Raw genomic sequence first — 20,424 nt, 5'->3', positions numbered from 1 at the left:
CACAGTACAGTGGTGACTGTATTACACAGCACAGTACAGTGGTGACTGTATTACACAGCACAGTACAGTGGTGACTGTATTACACAGCACAGTACAGTGGTGGCTGTATTACACAGCACAGTACAGTGGTGGCTGTATTACACAGCACAGTACAGTGGTGACTGTATTACACAGCACAGTACAGTGGTGACTGTATTACACAGCACAGTACAGTGGTGACTGTATTACACAGCACAGTACAGTGGTGACTGTATTACACAGCACAGTACAGTGGTGACTGTATTACACAGCACAGTACAGTGGTGACTGTATTACACAGCACAGTACAGTGGTGACTGTATTACACAGCACAGTACAGTGGTGACTGTATTACACAGCACAGTACAGTGGTGACTGTATTACACAGCACAGTACAGTGGTGACTGTATTACACAGCACAGTACAGTGGTGACTGTATTACACAGCACAGTACAGTGGTGACTGTATTACACAGCACAGTACAGTGGTGACTGTATTACACAGCACAGTACAGTGGTGACTGTATTACACAGCACAGTACAGTGGTGACTGTATTACACAGCACAGTACAGTGGTGACTGTATTACACAGCACAGTACAGTGGTGACTGTATTACACAGCACAGTACAGTGGTGACTGTATTACACAGCACAGCACAGTGGTGACTGTATTACACAGCACAGTACAGTGGTGACTGTATTACACAGCACAGCACAGTGGTGACTGTATTACACAGCACAGTACAGTGGTGACTGTATTACACAGCACAGTACAGTGGTGACTGTATTACACAGCACAGTACAGTGGTGACTGTATTACACAGCACAGTGTATGTATTACACAGCACAGTACAGTGGTGACTGTATTACACAGCACAGTGTGTGACTGTATTACACAGCACAGTACAGTGGTGACTGTATTACACAGCACAGTACAGTGGTGACTGTATTACACAGCACAGTACAGTGGTGACTGTATTACACAGCACAGTACAGTGGTAACTGTATTACACAGCACAGTACAGTGGTGGCTGTATTACACAGCACAGTCCAGTGGTCCTGATAGATTAGCACCCTGTCTGCTGCTATGGATAGCACTGCAGTGTGTATTACCTCAAACCATTGCGTGATCATTCCCTTTAATAGTTTACCAAGGTAAATCTGCACAGTCATGTTGCAGTTTCCTCATGGTAACCCTATGCATTACTATAGTACTGTAGTTTCCCATGGTTTTTTTAACATGCTTTACCATAGCTCTCTCATGCTTTCGCTGTGTTTATTATAATACACTGTTTATTAAACTTGTATAATGGTCGCCACATCAATAAAGTAAAGCTGACACTGTGGTACCATTCTGCCCATGGTTTCATATCTTTATACTGTACTAATGCCATGATAGTGTCACAAACGAATTGCATGTTAGTCGCATTGCTGATAAGCAGGTGAATAAATCACAGCCCAGATGGAAAGCAGGATTAATACAGATTTGTTCATTAGAGCACACAGAAAATGTATTTGCACTTACCACTTGTCTCTTTGCCACTGTCTTTGGTACAGTCTCGATAGCACCTGCCCTATGATAAAGACTAACACACCTACTGAGAAACACTGTCTTTCTCTGTGTCTCTCGGAGACCTTTGAGGTTTGTATGCTTTGCAGACAAAGTTCAGAGTATATCAGGCAGACCAAAGGGCCACACACCCACAGAGAGAGAGAGAGAGAGAGAGAGAGAAATTGAAATGTCCCTGCTATTAACACACTACTGACTGCGAGGGAACCCATTCACTGAGCAGATGCAATGAATCAATGACTATAGACACTGCATTCTAAATGCACAATGTATAAGAAACTATTGGATTTTCAGAGTTTAAACCCAGACTTTAATAACCTGCTATTTTCCAAAAGGAAAAAACAAAAAACTATTTTACAAAACTAAATTATCAGGTAATATAATTCAAGGTCTTTCAATTAAAGTTTTTTTTGTGTGTCTCAGTTTTGCATTTAATAAATTTGGCTTTAAGAGAAGTTGGCAACCTTGTTGGTTAAGTTTTCGTTTCAGATTTTTTGCCCATGTGTAAAGTTTGGGTCTATTTATGTTATGTTTATGTTATACTTGTTCGCTGTGTTTGTCTGTTTGTTTTTGGCCATCAAGTCTTTTTTGGTTCATGGAAAGTTTTTGTTTTGTGTTTTGTTTAAATCTTTTATTAAATAAATGTGCACCAAAGCTTTAAACTGCAGTACTGATTGGTCTCATCCTGGTCTGTGACGTCAACACCAAGCCATCTGGCCACAGGAGGTTAGTGAAAGACAGTTAAGCTGCAATTATTCTGTAATAAATAAGATAATGATTTAGAAAGTGAATAAGTCCTAGCCCAAACAAAAATGTAGAGGTAAGGAGCAGGATAGTTGGAAAAAATCCAGGAACAATTTTAAGGAATGGCAAATGTTCCAGCAAACACTACTGATTGGTCACCTAAGTCCTAAGACTTGTGTCTGATATGGAAAGAAAACTGCTGCAGAGGCTTGGGACAATCAATATACACAACACTGAATACAGAGGATTGGGACAATCAATATACACAACACTGAATACAGAGGATTGGGACAATCAATATACACAACACTGAATACAGAGGCTTGAATACAGAGGCAATCAATATACACAACACTGAATACAGAGGATTGGGACAATCAATATACACAACACTGAATACAGAGGCTTGGGACAATCAATATACACAACACTGAATACAGAGGCTTGGGACAATCAATATACACAACACTGAATACAGAGGCTTGGGACAATCAATATACACAACACTGAATACAGAGGATTGGGACAATCAATATACACAACACTGAATACAGAGGCTTGGGACAATCAATATACACAACACTGAATACAGAGGCTTGGGACAATCAATATACACAACACTGAATACAGAGGATTGGGACAATCAATATACACAACACTGAATACAGAGGCTTGGGACAATCAATATACACAACACTGAATACAGAGGCTTGGGACAATCAATATACACAACACTGAATACAGAGGCTTGGGACAATCAATATACACAACACTGAATACAGAGGCTTGGGACAATCAATATACACAACACTGAATACAGAGGATTGGGACAATCAATATACACAACACTGAATACAGAGGCTTGGGACAATCAATATACACAACACTGAATACAGAGGATTGGGACAATCAATATACACAACACTGAATACAGAGGCTTGGGACAATCAATATACACAACACTGAATACAGAGGCTTGGGACAATCAATATACAATACAGAGGCTTGGGACAATCACAACACTGAATACAGAGGATTGGGACAATCAATATACACACAACACTGAATACAGAGGATTGGGACAATCAATATACACAACACTGAATACAGAGGATTGGGACAATCAATATACACAACACTGAATACAGAGGATTGGGACAATCAATATACACAACACTGAATACAGAGGCTTGGGAAATCACAGAATACAGAGGCTTGGGACAATCAATATACACAACACTGAATACAGAGGCTTGGGACAATCAATATACACAACACTGAATACAGAGGCTTGGGACAATCAATATACACAACACTGAATACAGAGGATTGGGACAATCAATATACACAACACTGAATACAGAGGCTTGGGACAATCAATATACACAACACTGAATACAGAGACTTGGGACAATCAAACACTATACACAACACTGAATACAGAGGCTTGGGACAATCAATATACACAACACTGAATACAGAGGCTTGGGACAATCAATATACACAACACTGAATACAGAGGATTGGGACAATCAATATACACAACACTGAATACAGAGGATTGGGACAATCAATATACACAACACTGAATACAGAGGATTGGGACAATCAATATACACACAACACTGAATACAGAGGATTGGGACAATCAATATACACACAACACTGAATACAGAGGATTGGGACAATCAATATACACAACACTGAATACAGAGGATTGGGACAATCAATATACACAACACTGAATACAGAGGATTGGGACAATCAATATACACAACACTGAATACAGAGGATTGGGACAATCAATATACACAACACTGAATACAGAGGATTGGGACAATCAATATACACAACACTGAATACAGAGGATTGGGACAATCAATATACACAACACTGAATACAGAGGATTGGGACAATCAATATACACAACACTGAATACAGAGGATTGGGACAATCAATATACACAACACTGAATACAGAGGATTGGGACAATCAATATACACAACACTGAATACAGAGGCTTGGGACAATCAATACACAACACTGAATACAGAGGCTTGGGACAATCAATATACACAACACTGAATACAGAGGCTTGGGACAATCAATATACACAACACTGAATACAGAGGCTTGGGACAATCAATATACACAACACTGAATACAGAGGCTTGGGACAATCAGAGGCTTGGGGCAATACACAACACTGAATACAGAGGCTTGGGACAATCAATATACACAACACTGAATACAGAGGATTGGGACAATCAATAAACACAACACTGAATACAGAGGATTGGGACAATCAATATACACAACACTGAATACAGAGGATTGGGACAATCAATAAACACAACACTGAATACAGAGGATTGGGACAATCAATATACACAACACTGAATACAGAGGATTGGGACAATCAATATACACAACACTGAATACAGAGGATTGGGACAATCAATATACACAACACTGAATACAGAGGATTGGGACAATCAATATACACAACACTGAATACAGAGGATTGGGACAATCAATATACACAACACTGAATACAGAGGATTGGGACAATCAATATACACAACACTGAATACAGAGGATTGGGACAATCAATATACACAACACTGAATACAGAGGATTGGGACAATCAATATACACAACACTGAATACAGAGGATTGGGACAATCAATATACACAACACTGAATACAGAGGATTGGGACAATCAATATACACAACAACACTGAATACAGAGGCTTGGGACAATCAATATACACAACACTGAATACAGAGGATTGGGACAATCAATAAACACAACACTGAATACAGAGGATTGGGACAATCAATATACACAACACTGAATACAGAGGATTGGGACAATCAATAAACACAACACTGAATACAGAGGCTTGGGACAATCAATATACACAACACTGAATACAGAGGATTGGGACAATCAATATACACAACACTGAATACAGAGGATTGGGACAATCAATATACACAACACTGAATACAGAGGCTTGGGACAATCAATATACACAACACTGAATACAGAGGCTTGGGACAATCAATACAACACTGAATACAGAGGCTTGGGGCACACACAACACTGAATACAGAGGCTTGGGACAATCAATATACACAACACTGAATACAGAGGATTGGGACAATCAATATACACAACACTGAATACAGAGGATTGGGACAATCAATATACACAACACTGAATACAGAGGATTGGGACAATCAATATACACAACACTGAATACAAGGCAGCCTCACTGTTGTAGAAGAGTATTTTTAAAGGTTTAAAATAAATGATCAGGTCTATCCCGAGCCCCCATTGTCTTGTGTTGCTGATATGGTGATTCTTTCATTGGAGGCTGACAGATCAAGCACAATGATACAAAATAATAATCAAAAAAGGTTTCTTCCTGGTATCTGATTGCTTTCTCTAGCAGTAGACCTCTTTGCAGCCCCATTGTCTTTGAAGCATCTACATATACCACACAAGAAAAGGGGAACCGGTGATAAGTGAGGTAAGATATTAAAACTGTGGTTGCAACGCCTTCACGCCCTTATTTTTACCTTGAGTTCGTGCTGCATGCTCTTGCACAGTACCTGCCAGGGAGGGGTGTACTTGCACATGCTCAGTTCCCCTGGCTCTATGTGGGTGAGGGGAGTCAGCGCCAACCAATCTCCCAGTCTGCAGGCCCTCTCTGGGGGTCAAGGGAAACACACAGTACAGCCAGCTCCATCGGCCCTGGAGAAAGACAAAGAGGGCTGCTGCCTCTTCATATCCTTGTCAGCAGCTAATGGACTTGATTGTGTTAGCTTTGGCTTTTATGAGATTTACAATTAGCCTCAGCAGTTCTGTTGATCCAATTTATAATTTGAATATTCGTTCTCTGTAAAACAGAGCACCGATTGGAGGGTGTTACTGTCTGGGAGTTGACAGCGTCAGGAAGGTAAGAGCTGCTGTGCACACGAGGTCACTTAGTAAGGTAACGTCCAACCTTTATACAAGTTTACCACAGCTTTTCCTATGACTTTTTCAGTGTTCCTTTATCGGACCGAAGCTGTCTCCCATTAAAGGGGAGAGCTTGCTCCAAGAACCGTATCCCTGACACAATTTAAATATACTTTTGTGGGTTTAAAATCCCCTAAATGAATCCCTCTGCTAGATCCCAAAGATCCTGGTGTCCTTGGTTTTGGTTCACTCACCCTGGCTATTCACACAGTCATGTGCTTCACGCTGGGGGGGATGAAGAAGAACAACAGGCTGTCTTTCCAGCTCCTTTTTAAAGGCATGTGACCAGGGATAATTGATCATCAATAGGTCAATTAACGCCTGGCCACATTCCTGACATGGCTTTGAATTAGGGATGGCGAGAATTCTAACCTCCAGCCCTGCCCTATATAGCACAAAACAATTTTATTTATAAACCAAACAAAAACACGTTATTTAAAAGTGCAGGGCCTTACCCCTGCCACAGGTGGCAATACATAGTATCTAACATGTATTAGCTGATATGTACCAAACTTATTTAGTTAATTTTACAAGAAACAAACAGACATTATAATTTCAGATCTCTTCAGCACAAGGTGCTTCGTTTTGTAAAAGTGAAATGTTACTAGAGTACGAAATGGGGCCCAAGTTAAGTTGACAAAACGTTTTGGCCTTAAGTGTTTTCTGTGATACATTTCTTATAGTTTTCCCTCAGAATTCACTTGTGATTGTTTCAGGTTATAGGTATAGCCCCTTACTGGCTTGAAAGCACAGCTACGTTCAACTTTTGCTCTTCAATGCTTTCACTGACAGTAATCAGAGCCAATTTGATTGGACTCTGTCCAGGGCCACAGTGTGCTCAGCTTTAACAGGGCAGGATTCACAGCTTGCAACAGAAAACAACAGGTGCAACAGGTAGCCAACAGGTGCAACAGGTAGCCAGAGAGCCCTTTGATGCTTACTGATGCAGAACCCCATTCAGACAGCTCTGGAAGGACCCCAACGGACCAGCAAACCTTTTCATCCACCACTCTCTCCAGAATCTGATTTTTATACAGTTGGCTAGTGGCATCCACACTGAACCTACATCCGTAATTCTCGATTAAAAAAACAGATAGTTTTAAAACTTCACTTTAAACTTCAGGGTGCAGGGATACATGCTTGAGTTATGTTAATAAGATGATTCCTACAAAAACCAACACAAACATACATAGCATAGGAAAAACACGTACACTAACCTTTTCGAAGTTACTGGTAATTAATTGAATAAAATCCTCATTTTGCAGTAGTCCAATGTCAGGGCTTACCTACCTACCCAACAACAAACTGACTTTTAAAAACTTGATTTTTTTCGATCTGTAAACCTAAGCCACCCCTCTCTCTCTCTCTCTCTGATTCCTCCACCCCTTAGTTGAAACGGACCCATTCTAGTAGGTATTAGTGAACCCAATGGGTTCCCGGACAGACAGACGGGCAGAGAATGCTGGGGTGGTGTGACGGGCTGTGTTTTCAGACAGACTCCACATGTGTGCTGACCACAGGGGAATGTCACTGGAATGCTGCTGACATTCAGCAACTCGGACAAAGAAAATCCTGTGCTTTGTTGAGCTGGGTCTTTGTGAGGGATTGATAGTCTTACCACCTTTCCATCTGCACCATGAAACCAGTCACTAAAACTCAATCTCATCTTGTTCCCATTATCAAACTGGGACTGCAGCCAGTTCCATCTGCAGCATACAATCTGATCTGCAGCCAGGCATTACACAAGATCAAAGAGCACCTGTATGTACCATTTAACTTAATAAATTAATTAACCACTTCCAACATTTCCCCGGCAGTCTAATAAATCCACAGCCCTCATATTCTGCCTATTTGTTTTCTGCACTCTGAGATTTAAAATCTGCTTCCCTCATCAGAGTGGAGAGATGGCGTTCTACCAGCCTGCAATCCTAACTGGGGCTGACTGAGTCCCATTTGAAATGGATTTGATCTTGTTCCGCTGCTGATGGAACTGAATAAGTCTGATTTCAAATTTCAAGTCAGTCCCAGTAGCAGATGAAGCTGCGGCATTAGGTACCAGGACACACATCTTAATATATATATATATATATAGTATGCCTTACCTGCTTATCCTCCTGCTCCTTTAATTGTTGTGTGGATTTCCATGTGCACTTCTCTGTTTCCTCCGGGAAAGGGCAAAGTCAAAATGTACGAAAGCAATTTCAACAGTATAAAACTAGCAAGGAATTTCACAGAACCATAATGTACCTGCTACTGGCAGCAACTGAGCTGCTTCTTGCTAGTTGCGCACTGTTAAGAGAGTTTTACTCCTTTCAAAAATGTGACTTTGCCATCCATCCATCCATCCATCCATTATCATTAGCCACTTAATCCTTTACAGGTTCGTGGTGAGCCAAGGCCTAACCCGGCAGACACAGGGCACGAGGGAGGACTACACCCTGGACGGGGGGACGCCAGTCCATCGCAGGACACCACACACACAGACACACACAGGTCAATTTAGAGTGACCAGTCAACCTGAACGGCATGTCTTTGGACTGTGGGAGGAAACCAGAGTACCCACGCGAACATGGGGAGAACATGCAAACTCCACACAGACAGACCACTAGGCTGGAATCGAACCTAGGATCCTGGCGCTGCGAGGCATGTGACTTTGCCCTTGTTTCTAAATAGGGCCCTATAAATTGACTTGCTTCCTGTGTTACGGGCAAAAAGGCCCCAACTGCACACAGGAAACAAATGCATGTGGAAGTTCTATAACCTATAAGTATAAAATGTATGCTTGTCTCTACATTTGTATGTCATGCTTACTTTTTTGCATATAATGCAAAATGCTTATTACACTGCGATCAAACTTGGTAATAACATTATTTAGCAGAAGTTATTAGGAGAGATTGTGGAGGTGCATTTATGTGTCTCTTTCTGCACATCTGTCCCTCTTTTTACATAGTTATTCTGCATACTGTAAATCAGTCATTTTAATACACATGATACTAACACTTCATTTGCTTGCCTAGGTCTTAAATACAGTACCAGTCAGCCAATTGTATTCTACTTTATACTATCCTGTTCATTTTTGCCATACTGATAGCTCTAATTCTGAATTTACAGTAGTGGAAAGGGATGTGACACCAGTGTTCCCAGTTTCGTTTCTCTCTCTCTCTCTCTCTCTCTCTCTCTCTCTCTCTCTCTCTCTCTCTCTCTCTCTCTCTCTCTCTCTCTCTCTCACACACACACACACACGCACGCACATCACAATGACCAGCGCAGCAAGGATGAAACAAAAAACAGGATTTTAATTGGTAAAGTCATGACAAGAGGACACTTTTCAGACGCAGCCTTCGAAATGAAAGAACAAAGATAGAAGAAAACAACAGTGCTCATATCGTGTGATTGATTCACACTGTTCAACAATAGACTCCCTGCTTTCTCTTTGGGAATCTTTCAATAATAGGAGACCAACAATACCATTGAAATACACACTATCACATTGACTCCTCCACCCTTGAACACAGACAGGACCTCTCTGGAATAAATATAGAGCTGGAATTATCTTCACTTGACTTTTAGGGGCCAAACTTCCCACAGCTTTAAAGATGATCTGAAACTCACTCTCCCAAGGTGTGTCAATTGAAAACGTTTTAGCATATCGCTTACCTGTTTAGTGCCCTATTTTATACAATGCGTTTTGAGTCAGAGTGGAATAACATTGGTTGTGTTCAACACTACAGAGTTACAGGATCTCGTTTGGAAATCTTGCAGTCCTTCAAATCCAAGCAGATGTAGAGCTCGATCGAAGGAAAGTCACTCTCCGAATTTATCTTTTCAATTTGTGATTAAACATACTTTCTTTTCTCTACATTGTGCTTGTTACATCAACAGAATACTCCATTAACGAGGACAGCCGTAATACTCGACACCTTTGGGGGCTTGTCCGAGTTATCCTTATTTGTGGAATAACTGCAGGACTCCATGGAAACCCATAGTGTAAACTATGTGCGTTCTGCATGAGTCTCCATTGTAGTCTCAGTTGCACTAACATTGCTTCTGAAAAGACTCCACAATGCTGATTGTCGGGAAACAATGAAGCATATTAGTGTTGCGCTGTCTGCTGAAGCCTATTCAACACTTTTTATCCGGAATGGCTAAGGAGAAAATGATGATCAAAGCTACAATAGAGAGTCAGACACAACAAAATAGGATATTAAACTGGAGATCCCTTTAATAGTGACTCAAACTCCGAACCTTACTCATGCACAGACCTCTTACCATTGTGTTGTGTGTTGTATTAAGCGACGCAAATAAGAGGATCAAAAACCCAGGTAGGGGGGAAACACTAGCGGGATTAATGAGTCTGAAAAATCAGCTATCTTAATGCACGTCTCTTCTTTTTTAGAATGACTTTGTATATCCTTTTCTGTTTAAGTCACCACATCTTGGTGACTTTTGGTAAAAGCACCCTGAGCCGTGAAAGGCTTCTGGAAGGTATCTCGTCTTTAAGTACAGCTGGTATTCAGAGTTTAAACATTGCCTTGTACCCCTGCACCAGTAAGAGTTACATCCAGTGGGGTTTAGGGTTACATCCAGTGGGGGCAGTCTGTTGCAGGGGGGGGGGGGGCAGGTTAATAATCAGCTATACAGGGGTGCTTTTACCATCTGAGTTTTACAAAGTCACTGGGATGTGGTGACTGGCAAAGAAAAATATATCCAAAGTGTTTCTAAACAAGAAGAATACATTGATCTGGTATTTCTGCCCCCTACCAAGTTGCTCTTTAACACAGAGCACCCAGGGCATCTGCACTGGGTTCATATGAGAGACAAAAACAGAAAGACAAGGGAAGAGAGGAGGCTGGATACTCCCCTACAACCCTTAAAGGCTTACAGAAAGAAGCTGTAGTGTTTACAACAAACACATCACTTTATGGAATTGCAGCTATTCCTTTTTTCAGCGTAGTTATGATTGTTTTGGTGTTTTTATTCAGCCTGGGTTATAGTCCACTGGCAATGAAACCGGACCCCTTTCTGCAAACAAATCGCCTTGTCAGTCATTGGCTCTGTAGCTAGTGTTGGGGGAGTTACCTTTAAAAAGTAATCCATTATGGTTACAATTTACTTGAACAAAACTGCAACTAATTGTAGTAACTTATCACTAGTTACACCTACTAATAGGCAGTTTGCAGTTTACAGAGATCCTGCCATTGAACCCACTAGTTGCTCTCTCTGACACCATTTTCTAGCAAGATGATATAAAAAGCGTGTTCGTGTGACGGGTAAGTTTTGACTTGCACTGTTGAAGCTCTTTCTGGTTTTTGTGTTATGCATTAGCTGCAGCTAATGGTTTCCTAGTCAAAACCCCTGATCTCAAAGGCAAGGGATCAATAAAAAGCATAATCATGTTATTTTTTTCACAACAAATGTTACCGGTCTGGAAAAGAAACCATTCCCGTTACAAGTTACTGAAAAATGTAATCCGATTACAGTAATGGATTATATGCAGTGTGTTATGCCCCAACACTGTTTAGACCCACATCCTTGTTGACCCCTCCTGTGACTGCACTATATCACATGCAACCCAGTATTGTCTTTGTTGTAAACTGTATTATAAATCATATAGCCACTTTCAGACAGGATTTCGGAACATTCCAGTACATTTTATTTTGCCTTGTATGTCGTCTTGTGCACACTAGACCACAAACTGACAAAACTTCCAAAGACAGATTTAAATATGATTTATAATAGCTTAATATGTACAGTTGATCCTGTCTATTATTTTATCGTCTTATCGATGGGAAAAATGCTCTGTTCTCGACACTCCATAAAAAACAGTGTCAACTGTGCATATTAACTTATATAAGGTATTCTGTAAGCCCTTAAAACACTGTTTCATGGTAGTAGTACTTCAGGTGCAAAAAAGGGGGGGCAGTCTCTCAAAAGAAACAGAATGTATTTGTTTGTTTGTTTGTTTTCCTCAAAAGTCCAGTCCGGTAAGGGCAGGTTCACATGACTGCGCAGCACTTGCAAGGCTGTTTCTCCTTGGTATTGACCTCTCCAGCTCCGGGTTCGGCCTCACCCTTCTCCCCTCCTTCCTGATTCTTGGGAGGTTCTGCGGTGCTCCCGTTGGGTGGAGCTTGCTGCTGCTCTTCCTGCCCCTCCTTCCCCTCCCCTGCACCCCCTTTCCCATTCCCATCTTCAATCACCACCAACTCTGCCTTCACCGTGCCTTCAAGCCCCAGCACTTTGCTGGTCTCTGCCTCATCTTCCACATTCTGGTAGCCCATGAAAACCATAGTGACCGGGTGCTCCAGGCTGGCATCAGAGCTGGGATTGCCGGTGGCTTGGGGGCTGGCTGCAGGCTTGGCTTCAATGCCAGTGATTTCCTTCTTGGGGGTCTGTGTGGTGGACTTGGGGGTACCCTCTCCATCCTTGCTCGTAAGGGTGTCGCTCATTGAGACCTCGTCCGCTTTGTGGATCAGCTCCTCCACTTCAGTGGAACTCAGGAGATGGACCCCGTTCTCTATGGCACCATCCCCTGTTCGCACTGCGTGAACCACTGGGGGGAGACAATGTGAAACAACATTCAGTTTTAATGTGTAATGCTGCAAATGGGTGCATGCGATTATTTAGTGCTCTTATACGATTTGAACACAGATTTTATTGCAGGGCTATTTTACAGAAGTTGAAGAGAAAAGTAAGAAACTATTTGAAACGGAGTCCAGTTAATCAGGTAATTGGGGTACTCTGGTGTTCTCTCTCTCTCTCTCTCTCTCTCTCTCTCTCTCTCTCTCTCTCTCTCTCTCTCTCTCTCTCTCTCTCTCCTCTCCTCTCAAGTTAGAATAAATCGTGGAGGTTTGTAATAATACTCTCTAACACTCTCACAACACCTCTACGTACTAGAGAGAAGGATATGTAGGCAGCCTCTGTATGGTAATTTTACATTAAGTTATTCTGCGTACTGTAAATCAGTCATTTTAATACACGATACTAACACTTCATTTGCTTACCTAGGTCTTAAATACAGTACCAGTCAGCCAATTGTATTCTGCTTTATACTATCCTGTTCATTTTTGCCATACTGATAGCTCTAATTCTGAATTTACAGTAGTGGAAAGGGATGTGACACCAGTGTTCCCAGTTTCGTTTCTCTCTCTCTCTCTCTCTCTCTCTCTCTCTCTCTCTCTCTCTCTCTCTCTCTCTCTCTCTCTCTCTCTCTCCCTTGCTTGCATTGCAGAGCTGTGAGGGGAAGCACCCATGATCCCTCAATGTAGCCATTGCCAGTGTCTCTCACTACATTAACAAGCACTTATATTATACTTATATATAAGTAATACAATTCCTTCCCTTACTGATAACATTAATGCCAACGAGAAGATGTGACCGGCTAACTTAGAGTTAATTATATTGATAATTTAGCTAGCCTGTATCCAAAACAGATGAATCTAAAAGGCTACCCACATAAGAACATGTTAATTACATACAGCATTCTTTTGTAAATGTAAGAGTTCTGTTAGCATCCTTTATACAAGACCCACTCAATCTGTAGCACTTCAGAACATCCAAACCATGCTACACGTGGCTATGCAACAGGTACATCTACAGTATCAAACTATTTGATACAAAGAAATTCCAGGTGCCTGAATCACATCAATATTAGGACCTACTATATATTATATGCATATAAAATAAAGTCTCTAAATTGTGCCCTACTATGTACTCATGCTACATGCAATCCAGCTCCATTCCGAATCTGAATTCCAGTCATGGAAACAGTGTCTTCGGAGTTGCTGTTATTGTATTGAAGTACCTCGTAAGCCATTTCAAATCCATTATTAACTTGATTCTGAATCGTGTTTTAAACACAGCAAGCGTATTACCAGACTCCTGATCCGAATAGGGAAGACACAGACATATGGAACTGTGGGCCTCATTTAGGAAAGGGCACTGCACCTAGCTGTAACATGCACATTAAGCAGAGAGCTGAACGCACACCATCCATCTAAATTTACTGTCCCGTTTACTGACAGAGAACGCATTCATTTAGGTGCACACTATTTGGTTAATTTAATGTGCATGATAATGTCAGAGACTTACCCGTGACCACAATGATATCAAAATCCCCAGCAGTCCAGGTGTATTTTTTGGTCAGTAGCTTATTGTGAAGGTCGAGGTGGCTTACATTGACCGAAAATGAGCGCTCAACCGACACAATACAGAGTTATGAGCGTGCTGCACACTAACTGCGATTATGCGGTATCTTTTGTAAATGAACCCCAATATATTCAACTATGGATTATAAATATGTAATAATCTTAAATCCATATATTTGTATTTTGAATGTATAATTTATATTATGGAAAGTCAATTTTGTTGTAGTTAAAATTTTTAAAAATATTTTACAATATATCATATTAGCCTTATGATAAATTAGCAGGGATATTATAAAACAGTATTAAAAAGGACCACATTTGTATAAGATTTTTTATCATTTTTTTTTTTTTTTTTATCAGATCGGATATACAGTACAATATTCTGTAAACAGCAGCATGTCACATATATTTGGAAGATGGATGTAGCACCTGATGTGGAAAAATATTATTAAATACATGTGCATTTCAAAATATATCTCAAATATATCTATTTTGTACAGCGACATATTTTAAATATATTCTAAACAGCAGTCTCATATATAGTCTTCCACATTATAAATAGAGCATCTGAACACAACAAAATATTGAGCAAATTCCTATATTTCTACTGGAGGGTCGTAAGACGCTTGCGAAATTTAAAACGAGATGTTATTCTTCACGAAATTTAAAGCTATATTACAGTTCATAGTATTTACACGCTCGTGGAATTCAAACAGAATTGTGGTGAGATGTAAAGAAAATGTCTACACACACAAAACCCCCAGAAGGATTTTGCTGTGGAAGACAGCAGAGGAGAGAACCGAAGTGTGCCAGTACTGTTGAGTTACTGTACATGTTGTGACAGAAAAAATGAAAGTAACCAAAACAAACATTTTATACAGTATATCAACGACACTATAAAAAAGCGAAAGCCCCGGAAAAAACAAACAAACAAAAAAACAAACAAAAAAAACAAAAACAAACAAACAAAAAAAAAACAATATAGTATTTAAAAATAATCACCGAAAAATGAAATTAATAAAACAAAAAACAAACAAACAAACAAAAAAACAGAAGCTCTACTTATAAACTAACCCATGTCCCAAAATAATTAAAAAAATCTATTAGAATACACATTCTGAAAGGCATTTTATTGTAATTAAAAAAAGTATTTTTTGTTTTTGTTAAAAAAAAGAGTTGACACATCATAAAAACCAGAAGCACTGAAGCACTGTAGATGAATGAGGGAAATACAGGACTTAGAGCTGTCAGTGCAGCATGTCCCAGGAGTTACCAAATTAGGAATGTCTATGACAGAACTGTTATATTGTACCAGCAGGCATAAGAAGAAGTTTAGAAGTATGGATATTGAGAGCAGCTTCTGAACTGAGGAGACCGTATTTGAGGAATCTCATGAGAAGGTACAGGGCAGTACAAAGTGTGAACATGTCATTTGAAGCTATTAGCTCTTTAAGGTAAAACAATAATGCTGTTTGAAATGAGAGAAGCTACTTTATTTATATATTTCGTTTCTTGCACAAACACCCTCCCCCCCCCTTCAGCTCATCTGAGGCTGCAGCTCTCACCCGTCAGTGAGTGGGTGTCATTTCTCCTTGGAGAGAGAACCTTCTGGCTGTCTCTCTCAGGAAGCCTGTGTGAGGCAGCATGCTGAGAAGGGAGCTGGGGTCTGTGTAGCTGGGTGACCAACTATTCAGGCAGCCACTTCATACAAGCTCGTAGTTCCTGTTGCTCTCTGTTGTGTCTGAAGCAGTATTTCTACACGCTCGCTTGCGAGGTCCTTTGTGGCTTTCTACACACTGCTGCGATTGCTCTGCGAAGAGGCCTGGTTTTGAAAACAAGGCAAGGCCCAAAGCAGACCAAGACATTGAGAAAGACTTCTAGTCGAAACGTTTGTTTTTTGTATCTCTACATTCAACACTGTTTCTTCGTAGTTGTGGAGGGTTTGCAACTCTCAAACCGGTCGTTACTTTTTTACAGAGAATGTTTCAGAGGGCAGAGATGTTACTTTTGTTCAGCTGTAGTTTAATAATGATTAAATCACTTAAGAAGCACTTCGTTTATTTGTTACGTTCATTCTTACTTAGTTATTATAGGTGCTCACAAATATCTGTTTGACAAAAATGAGTTCAGAAGAGATTTAATGCAATTTAAATACATCTTCCATACAGAGAGATTAATCCTGTGACACATTTGGGGGTAACACTTTATATTAAGTGTCTCTAATTGCTGTGTATTTACATAGTAGTTACATAGTCCATGTGTACTTAAACATTATTACAAAGTTATTATGCTACATAGTTACGATGTACTTAATGTGTAAATCTTTTGCACAATATATGAAAGTACACAATTGTATCAGAAAAGTTGTATGGTTAGGGTTAAGTTTAGATTTAGGGTTCGGGGGTTAGGGTTAGTTCTAGAGTTGTAGAATTAGGGTTCTATATATAATTTACACTTTGAGTACATTGTAACTATGCATAATAACATTGTAATTATGTGTAAGTGCACATGAATGTACTACTACTATGTAAATACACAGGACTTAGAGACACAGTGTAGTGTGTGACCCATTTATGACGGTCTAATTCTGCCTTACCGGAGAGCAGTATGTGTTGGAGACTCCATTAAGCCATGTCCAGCTGATGTAGCATCTGGCTTGTTTGCTATGGCATGCTTGTGGGAACATGGCTGTGAATTCAGACACCATAAACTACAGAACAAAACTCTCCTGCCCTGATGTGAATCAGTTACACAGACGAACGCAGTAGCTGAAACATTTATTTGACTTCATTGACTTAATTTCTTACATTTTCTGATTTGCACATTGAGATTGATTATGAGTTAAAGAAAGGTCAACAGTAACACCTACAAGTGTATTATCTTTCTCCCTCTACTTTGTCCTACCTGAATAACAACTTCCCCTTTATATTTTGGCTGTAAATGTTTTCTGCAAATGTCCAGAAAATGCAGACTGACTTTCCCTTTAAGAGATAAAACTTTTTTTTTTTTACGATATTCCACCCCAGGTGTTAAAGGGATATTTTGTGCAATCTCAATGCAGGAAGCTCCACGTTGTCTGTTACTCACCCTGCTTTAGTCATGCTTTGCATTTCTTGTCAAATTCTACAAGAAGTGGCTGATTCAAAATTCAATTTGAATACTTCCAATCAGCAGGAATGCATGTGGAACAGAATAAGAAATCATACCATCTTTAAAGTCAGATACAGTTCTTTTTGGATTTTTCCACTCATCGGAAAAGTGTTTTTTTGGGGTTTTTTTTTAATTAGAATTTTTATTAAAATCACCTTTCAGGTCATCCTCATACACTTTGACCCCGTGGTGCGAGAGGTTTTTGGGCAGTAGGGTGTTAGTAGACAGCACTTTCGTTTCCCCAGTCACTCTGTCCTTCTCAATGGTTATCTCCACCGAGTACATGGCTGGATAGCAATGAGAAGAGACTCTTGTTATCATCCATACCTGGCCAAATGTTATGCTTTTCCAATTGAAATCTTTCATGTCGGGTTGGAATGATAACTGATCAACCGATCATTCAATATGTGATCTTTTTGAAATGGGTCTTTTTTTCCATTCTTCAAATGGAAAGGATAAGTGGCATAGAGCTTCTGGTATAGCAACAGAAAACTGCTAATATAACAGTAAGTCGTATAGAATAAATGGCCAGTACATCAGCAAACTTACTTTACAGAAACATGCTGCTGTGGCAACAGCACAATGCTGTCATGGCAACAGCACACTGCCAGTATAGGAATGCGGGGGTGAGTTGAAAAGTTCTTCACCCCACATACCTAATAGGCACGAACAGCATACTGCACATACAATACTAAAGTGAATCACAGAAATGGCTATGACATATAACACAGCAAACATGAACAAGGGAGACAAAAGAGACAGGTGGTTATTTCAGATACACAGACAAATAGAGCATTAGACATTTAACAAGGAATACAACACAACGTTTTGCAGTAATGTTTGATTTAGTGGTTTGTGGTGGTTGGGGATGAGACATTGAAAAACACAAACTAAGGAATTTCTTTAATGAGGCCAGTATCAAAATCACCACTAGGGGTGCACTTGGGGTTTGCAGCTGTAATCCCCTTCCCCCGAAACAGAGATTTTGTTTGAGTTTTTCCATTGCAAAAATTACTGTTTCAGGAGGGAGTAATTTACTGTTGCACGCACTTAGCGCTTATTTAAACAGGCCGTAGAAACGCCTCCTTGCTCAGGCTTGCTCAGAGACAGGTCGGTGATAAAGCTATATCTATTCAAGTTGTATTCTGTGAAGTTCACATACTTGAACTCTAAATAAAGCACATCATTGCTGGTTCTGAATGGATCCATTGAGGTTCTTGAAGAGCCTTGGGTTAGTCCCGTTCATTATTGTATCATACTGCTCATCATAGGTCACGTCAACAAAAAAAGTTATTTGTCTCGTTACACTATAATCAAAGAGCTGAAGGGCCCAGGCGCTTCCATTGCAATCGAGATTCAGTATTCATGAATCTGCTGGCTGTCATGGCACAAGACTACAAGGCATGGCTATTGCACTGGAGAGATGATTTCAGGACATCACAGTTCAGCTGAGGTAGCATGAGTGTGTACAGCTATGACTAAACCTTTTTCACCCAATAGAATTAACCAATTTTGCTTCATAAAGACGAATGAAACCTGCTGAATAATGTTATGTTAACATATTGAATTACATACTGCTTTGTAGCTTCCCATATACTAAACTGACAAAAATTTAAAAATGCGACATTTCAAAATCTAACATGAAATACTGTACTACTATTATGGCTTTATGGTATGGCTGATAGACTTGCAATATCATTTTGTAGTTTCTTTGATTACATGACGTGAATTATGTTCATATAGTTAAATTATGTCTCAATCCTAAAATTCTAGGTGATGCAAAACTTTTGGCCATAGCTGTGCATAATCTTGTACTGATTTTCCAACTTTCAAAGCAAAAATGATACTTTTGGTAGACCCTTTGTTTTGTTTTTAAATATATAGTAGATATAACTAAAGGGCAAGCTGTTGTTCTTTAAGCTGAGTTTCGGTAATGTTTTAAAAGCACGCCCTGATGATCAGATGATCAGAGCCAAATCGGGACCCTGTTTCAAGGATGTAAACATTGAAAGACAAAAAATGCCAGAGCTTAAAAAGCTGAAAGAACAGTATTGTTGCATCCCTTCCTGCTAGATCATTAATGTAGCGGATAAATGGAGATACGAAATTATCTCAAACTTAGCTTCAAAGGTTAGCACAGACATTATGGCGAGACGTGATAAATAGATTTTGAGTAAAGTTTCAGAACTGAGAGTATGAAGCTCTACATGCATGGAATGGTCTAGTAGGATCCCAAACATTGGGACCATTTTAAAAACAACCAGATTCTGTTGTATCAAAGTAGATACCTTTAGTATGGTCAAATGACGCCCGAGGAAAGGATGAGCTTTGATGGCCTGAGCGGCCTTATGAAACGTAACAAAAAGATGTTGTTTGACACATTTTGGCTTTCGGTTTAACTGGAGTTAAATATTTTTGCTTTGATTTCTCAAACAGAACTATAGAGCCACTGACACAGTGAGACTCACCTGCTCTCATCAGATCAGAGTCCCCTCCGGACTTGTCCAGACGAGGGCTGCTGTGAACTCTGACCTCTAGGAATGGGCAAGGATGAGAAAGAAGGAGGGACAGAGAGAGAGCAAGAGAAAGAGAGAGAGGGACAGAAAGAGCTTGTGACCCAGCGTGGGTAAAGCAAATGGGTGATATTTTGAGGTTCTAGAAGACCTAAGCGTGCAGGTGAGTATTTCAGAGCAAAGACATTGCTGAAATATATTGTGGTCTAATTTATTATTATTTTAAGGCTGTTAGAATTTTAAAAAGGCATCATA

At 40.0% G+C, this 20,424-nt stretch overlaps 1 protein-coding gene across 3 annotated transcripts in view; it reads right to left on the bottom strand.

The window, feature by feature from the left end:
• Positions 1–9,638: 9,638 nt before the first annotated feature.
• The window catches only part of palm1a (paralemmin 1a), a 43,008-nt gene continuing 32,222 nt past the window's right edge, over positions 9,639–20,424 (bottom strand). Inside the window, exons 7-9 of one of the 3 annotated variants that reach the window (XM_041230884.1) lie at positions 20,125–20,190; positions 17,812–17,943; positions 9,639–12,912 (exon numbers count right to left, since the gene is read on the bottom strand). In XM_041230884.1, coding sequence (XP_041086818.1) covers positions 12,359–12,912; positions 17,812–17,943; positions 20,125–20,190 — 752 coding nt within the window. In that variant the 3' untranslated portion in view covers positions 9,639–12,358. The remainder of the gene's footprint in view (positions 12,913–17,811; positions 17,944–20,124; positions 20,191–20,424) is intronic. The other 2 variants (XM_041230885.1, XM_041230886.1) reach the window with 2 other exon arrangements.

The sequence above is a fragment of the Polyodon spathula genome, chromosome 27 (genome assembly GCF_017654505.1).
Source record: "Polyodon spathula isolate WHYD16114869_AA chromosome 27, ASM1765450v1, whole genome shotgun sequence".
NCBI lineage: Eukaryota > Metazoa > Chordata > Actinopteri > Acipenseriformes > Polyodontidae > Polyodon > Polyodon spathula.
Note: the sequence above shows the minus strand (reverse complement) of the source record. Positions and strands in the feature narration are given on the sequence as shown.